General features: G+C 37.1%; 1 protein-coding gene across 1 annotated transcript in view; it reads left to right on the top strand.

Annotated features, from left to right (window-relative positions):
• Positions 1 to 1,324: 1,324 nt before the first annotated feature.
• Positions 1,325 to 6,883, top strand: part of LOC134856262 (uncharacterized) — a 197,349-nt gene continuing 191,790 nt past the window's right edge. The window contains exon 1 of the mRNA XM_063872897.1: positions 1,325 to 2,429. Coding sequence (XP_063728967.1) covers positions 2,102 to 2,429 — 328 coding nt within the window. The 5' untranslated portion in view covers positions 1,325 to 2,101. The remainder of the gene's footprint in view (positions 2,430 to 6,883) is intronic.

The raw sequence follows: 6,883 nt of genomic DNA, 5'->3' as shown, positions 1-6,883 counted from the left end.
TAATAAAAGTTTTATAAAATGTAAAATCACATGATGCAATACATAGATCAGAATACAACACCAAGGACGAACATCAAAAGACAAAACGACCCCACCACACTCGAGAGAGAATGACCAACTACAATCAATATGCCGCTCACAATCACAACTCAAAGGATTTAGAGTACGACTTGACCTCGCAGAAAAGGACTTCATTGAACTAGACCAATGACCACCTCGATGACTCAAGTGTACGTACAGATCCGAGTAACCAGGCATCCCCTCCACGCACAATCTCCACGCCATTCCCAAGCTAGATCAGACACAAAAGAAGTTCTCCCCGAAGAACAGAAAAACCTGACATAGCCAACCATTCTGAAAGCAGAATTGATTTTGTTGCAGAGACTCAGTCGTTGTCACAAGAAGAACACAACGTCTTATGTCCCTAACTCCAGCTTCCTGAAACTTCTTTAACAAAGAAGAAGCGGAAGAAAATTATGATGTTCACCAAATACCAACGTCCATCATCCATCCTTGAATTACAGAAGAACTGTTCTAAAAAACTCTGTAAAACCCGGATGGGTGGAACCTGATCTAAACTATATTTTATGATTGGATAAATTAAATGTTTTACCAATGTAAAGTATTTAATATTAACCAATCATGATCCATCTAACTAACAACCCACTTATTTGTAAGTGCTGAAGTTACTTGTAATTTCAGCACCAGAGAGATTTGAATTTAACTTAGAAATTAGTTGGACTCTCCCGAGCACTTCAGCAGCCGCAATAAACCAGTATACCCTAGATCTATTGAGCCTAGCAGAGACTAGTTAAACAACCTGAGACTAGATAGTATAAGAGTAAGATTAGGATCGGTATTAGACTAAGAAGTTGCACGAATCTATCCGGCCGAAAATAAGATAGCGTGACGAGCAGACGGTGTACCCTATCCGAAATTACTCTATGAGTTAACCACATCGAACCTAACTCAATTGTTACAAAATTTAAATTAAAAAAAAAGTCACTTTTATTTTTTACATTCTTTTTTTCAGGTTAATACTGCTCCATAGACCTTGAGAGGCAGTCGGGACATTGAGGGCTTTGCCCTGATACGAGCAGTTTTGTTTTGTTTTGTGCGGAAACATCATTACAACTCTGGCTTAATAGCTGCTCTTTAAGTCTTTTTAAAAATTAGAGCAAACAAGCCTACACATGATGGTTTAAAAAATATATAACGGCGATGGTGTGCGTGGAGCTAAAAAATGAAATATCGACCGATTGGTTGAAATAAAATCCCTTGCTTACTTCAAACTTTTATTTCCTTGTTCTAAACAGACTAAATTTCGAGCTACACTTGTTTCAGATTTTTGACATAAATTAAATGGGTCACTGTTTGATAAACAATTTAGTCTCCTGTCTGCTCTACTTAATATTTATAGTCTAAACTAGAAATTCTTACTTTTTAAGTAGCACATGCAGCCTCTTATTAAAACTCCTAAGTGTGAAAACAAAATTTCCCATTACGGAACTTCCCATTTACGATATCTTCTCATTTGAATTGCTGTTTTTTTTGAAATATTTTATTTTGCCCGACTGCTTGTTTTAGCGACTCGTACACTTCATTTTAACTTATTGGTTTCAATGAACTAAAAGTTTCCTTTCAAAAAATGGCGTACACTTTCACATGAAAAAAACTTTACTGTGTAAAACTAACCAACAGTTGGTAATTATGTCGAATCGTCTCGTTAGTTAGTCCAATTGGTGGTACTTGAGTATGTAACTATTTTGAAGCATTTGGTTTTTGGTTGTTCCCGCCCAACTTTATTCATTTTACTTTCAAACTTTTCTTCAGAAATCTTTGGAAAAAATCAGTTTGCCACAGAGCAAACATGTGAATTTAATTTCCAAAACTTTCAATTGGAAGCTTTTATTGAACAGAGCAGAAGGTTTGAAAGGCAGAAGTTTTCTTAATGTGTTTAATTATTTTGAAAAGGCTGTCTATTGTAGAGTTCGTTCACAAACTTGGTTGAATTTGTTAGCTTATCGATATTCTTTTTGCTGATCCATCCTAAAGAGGAGTGTGTAGTTGGTCTGTTCTGTTCTGTTGGTGTGAGTTGTGCATGAAGGAGACTCTGTTTGGTGGGCGGAGGGGGATGATGTGGAAGGAGCACTCTTCTGCGCAGAAGAGGAGTCTGTGTGTGCTCACAGTTCTCCGTCTGGTCTGTTCCCTCTGCATCCTCTGGCAGTTCGCCCGCTTCACCCTCAACAACTTCCTCGAGTACAACCAGCGCCCCACCAGCACCATGTACTATTACTCCACCCAGGAGGGCACCAGATACCCCGACCTCATCCTCTGCAACTCCGTCCAGCACGACAAACTCAAACTGGCCCACAGCGACAACTGGTCCTTCCTGCCCCTCATGGACCAGGATGTGTTCACACTCCTCTGTAAGTCACACACACACACACACACACACACTATTGCCAACCCGGGTTGACCAAAAAGGCTAGTCACACAATTTCCATATATAGAAAAAAGCTTGTCATACAATTCCATACGTACAGAAAATTGCATGAAAGGTCTATGATTTGTATTTTTCAAATATGGAAATTGTATGACTAGCATTTTTCCATAAACCAAAAATATTGATTTTTTACATTTTAATTTCTCAAAATTTTTTGGTTGTGTTCGTAACCGAACACAAATGACCTCAACCTTAGTTACTCAAACGAAGTAACCAATGGTTTAGCCGTATCGCATTTAAAATGCATTGGAATTAGCCTGAAATGCTTTAATTTTGTCTCACACAAATAATATAACGAAAGTAACGAATTTTTAAATTTGTCAAAAAATTTCAAAGATGATTATTTATAGAATTTGAACTTTTAAATTACCAGACATTGATCAAGGCATAGAAAAAACAAGTCATACAAAAAAAGAAGAAACTTCAGAGTTTTTGAAAAATTTTATTAAGAGAAAAGGAAAAAAATCCAATATTAGTATATCCAGGACTACTGAGTTAAGACCGATGGGTATAACTCATAGAGTAATTTCGGATAGGGTACACCGTCTGCTCGTCACGCTATCTTATTTTCGGCCGGATAGATTCGTGCAACTTCTTAGTCTAATACCGATCCTAATCTTACTCTTATACTTATCTAGTCTCAGGTTGTTTAACTAGTCTCTGCTAGGCTCAATAGATCTAGGGTATACTGGTTTATTGCGGTTGCTGAAGTCTTCTTGGAGAGTCAACTAATTTCTAAGTTAAATTCAAATCTCTCTGTTGCTGAAATTACAAGTAATTTCAGCACTTACAAATAAGTGGGTTGTTAGTTAGATGGATCATGATTGGTTAATATTAAATACTTTACATTGGTAAAATATCTAATTTATCCAATCATAAAATGAAGTTTAGATCAGGTTCCACCCATCCGGGTTTTACAGAGTTTTTTAGAATAGTTTTTCTGCAATTCGAAGGATGGATGATGGACGTTGATATTTGGCGAACATCATATTTCTTCTGGGTTCTCTTGTTGGAGAAGTTCCAGGTTCGATCGTTGTGTCATCTTATGACAACGACTGGGTCTTTGCAACAAACTCAAATCTGATTTCAGAATGGTTGGCTATGTCAGGTTTTTCTGTTTCATTTGATGAGAACTTCTTTGTGTTTTGATCTTGTCTAGGAATGGCGTGGAGATTGTGCGTGGAGGGGATGCCTGGTTACTCGGATCTGTACGTATACTTGAACATCGAGGTGGTCATTGTTCTAGTTCAATGAAGTCCTTTTCTGCGAAGTCAAGTCGTACTCTAAATCCTTTGAGTTGTGATTGTGAGCGGCATATTGATTGTAGTTGGCCATTCTTTCTCGAGTGTAGTGGGGTCGTTTTGTCGTTGGATGTTCGTCCTTGGTGTTGTATTCTGATCTATGTATTGCATAATGTAATTTACATTTTATAAAACTTTTATTAGTTTAATATTTTTTAATTATGATTTTAGTTAGTTGTTTTCACAAAAGCTTTTTGTTTTAGTTCAGTTATTTTGAAGAGTTACTCACCCTTGAGTAGCTCTTATTAAAAATAGGAGTGTGGTCACAAAGCGTGGATGTAGCACGGTGGGTTAGGCCGGCTATAGAGCATGCTCAGGACGTCCTCTTCTGGTGGGTTAGGCCAGGAGTGGGAGTATGATTGCATGCGGTTTTTGTGAGAGGTCCTGTTATGTGACAACGTTTTATGTTGGGTTTGTTGTGGTTTCTCTTATGTTTTGTTGGTTGTGTCCTTTTTTTCAAAAATCAAATTGTTTGTGGTATGGGTTTGTCTTTCGACTTTTTTGTGTTTTTTTATTTCTTTCTTAGACTTTATAATAGTCTTCAAAAGAATAAATTATCCAGTTTTAAACTGGGTTAATCCGGTTTGGGTACCGTTTGGTTTTCTTTTCTTAATCATGCTGTTATTCTATGTGTTGTGGTGTTTAGTAAGCTGCATTGGTTAGTTTTGTTTAGTATATAATTCCTTTCCAACCGGGTTAAAGGAACGTTTGAAACTTGTTATCGTGTGTTAGAGTTGTTGAGTGTGAAAGCTTGAAACTGAAATTCATTATTTTAAACAATTCTTCGTGGGCGAGCTGTGCGAGTGTGGATAGAATGTTTGTGCGAATGAATGGAAATATCAAAAGGTTAGTACTGCATTTGATCCTTATTAATTTACTACATAGAGTTTCAATTTTACTGCTAGTTGTTGGGGAAAATTAAGCTACAAATTTTCATCATTAGTAGATTTACTGCATTTGGGAAAAAATTTATAAATTAATTTACTGCATTGGTATTATATTTATTTAACTGTTGGTGCAAAAATTTAATAGGGTTTTAAACAGTTTTTGAAGAAGTTTGCTACTTTTTATTTGTCTTTTGTGAATTTTCCAGATGATCGTTGGATGAAGGCTAAAGTTCTAAAGAAAACATGGATAAAGAATGGTGAGTTTCTAATATTTTAATTAGTTAGTAATATGTATAATTCATACTTACCTGTTAGTCGTCGGGGAAGAAACCGTGGGGGAAGATGTCGTGGATGAGATCGGAAGTTGTTAGTAGTTTAGCTAAGATGCGGATGATATTTTTAGTTTGAAGCAGTGGCCAAAGCAATTGAAGTGCTTTAATGGTGGTTAGTTCTTCAGTGCCAACTGCAAATTCATAAGGTGTGTTTTGGATTAGATTATATAATTTGTGATTGAATTTAGTGTTATGGATGAATTCTAAAATGGGGATTTCTATAGGTTGTACAAACTCGTGTGGGATAAGGAAGGGTCGGGATTCTTCTGCGTTGAAGGTCTTGGTGATGGGACCAAAAATATACATTTAGGTTATGGGATCATAATTTCGAAGAATACCATGAAGGTTAGTATCTTTAATGCAATATGTGAAGTTAAGAAAGAATGGTGGGGTGTATTTGGAATTGATGAATTGAAAACGATGGTGTGGTTGTCTGGAGGGAGTGTGTAGGTCAAAGTGATTTTGGATGAAACGATAATAAATATATGTGTGTGTTTGTTTAGTACGCAACATAATATCGTGTGAGCAGTGCAAATCTCTTTCATGTGGTGCAAGGAAATGAAAGGTTAGTGAAAATGTTTGGAAGCGTTCTTTAAAACTTTCGTAGGCTTGTGTGTCTGTTAGTGCTTCTGAAATAATGTGGTCAAACTTGCGATCGAAGATATTTAGTGTAAATACATATGGTGTCTTAATGAAAAATTTCTCGGTGATTTGTGGATTAGCGAAGCGATCGTCGTCTAAGAATTGATCTTGGTTAGTTCTGATGATGTTATGATCGTAATATTCTAGTGTATATTCATTAGCTCGGGGTGCAGTGTGTGTTTTTAGTGATTTTTTATATCCAATGTAAGTAAATTGTCTAGGTGTTAGTGGTGTAGTGAGTCGGTATAGCATGTCCTTATTTTGTTCTATATCGATGTGAGTGTTAGATAAAGGTAAGCAAAGGGGATTAGTAAAATGATAATATGAGGTCCAAGGAAGGGTAGGCATTAAAACGTATTCGTCTACAAAGCTGCGTGTTTCTTTAGTGTCGTGAGGGGTGTTTAAGGTGTATTGTGGAAATGAGGGTAAGGTGATAGCTAAAAATTCTTTTGTGTTAGTGTGATTTGGGTGATTTATATATTCACGGGCTGTTCCTGGTTTTGCTGGGAAAGGATGGTTGGGGAACTTTCTTTTAAAAGTGCGGTAAGCTCTATTAGTGCTGAGTGAAGATTCGGTAGATGTGGATGATGGTGCTAATGATTCGGTATAAAATGAAGAGGGTGTAGGGGTAGGAGGGTTGGATGAGTCTATTGTGGATGAGATTTGGTTTATGGTTGGGGTGTCAATGTGGTAGGGTTGTTGTTGTAGGGTAATGAAATTATCTAATTCTGGGGAGATTCGGGGGGTGTCTGGAGAATGAGATGATTGGTCTGAGTGAAGTGAGGAGTAGGTTGGAGTGACTTGGGAAGCATAAGAGGGTGTAGAATTGATTGGGTCAGGGTTATTTGGTAGTATGGGTTGAAAAGGGGGTTGGGAAAAATTTAAGAAATTGGTGTGAAAATGATTAGATGGAGATGGTTCAGAGTCGGCAAATTCATCGGGGGTTTCAATATTCGGGTTATTGAGTTGTGAGGTGGAGTATAAAACTGAGATGTGTGAATTAGTATCGGAATTCATGCCGGATGTTACATTACTGGTTGGGAAATCGGGTGGCGGGAAAGCAAAAAGTGGTATTTTTGTAATGGGAGTAGTAAGGTTGGTTGGGTGGGAATTTGAACGGTGTAGGGATCCAAGTTGTCGGCTCATCGTGGGCTAAAAAAATTATTATTTTGAGACTGAAAAGTGGTGGTATGGGGTTGTTCAATAATTTGTTCA

This window comes from Symsagittifera roscoffensis, chromosome 1 (assembly GCF_963678635.1).
Source record: "Symsagittifera roscoffensis chromosome 1, txSymRosc1.1, whole genome shotgun sequence".
Lineage (NCBI taxonomy): Eukaryota > Metazoa > Xenacoelomorpha > Acoela > Convolutidae > Symsagittifera > Symsagittifera roscoffensis.
Note: the sequence above shows the minus strand (reverse complement) of the source record. Positions and strands in the feature narration are given on the sequence as shown.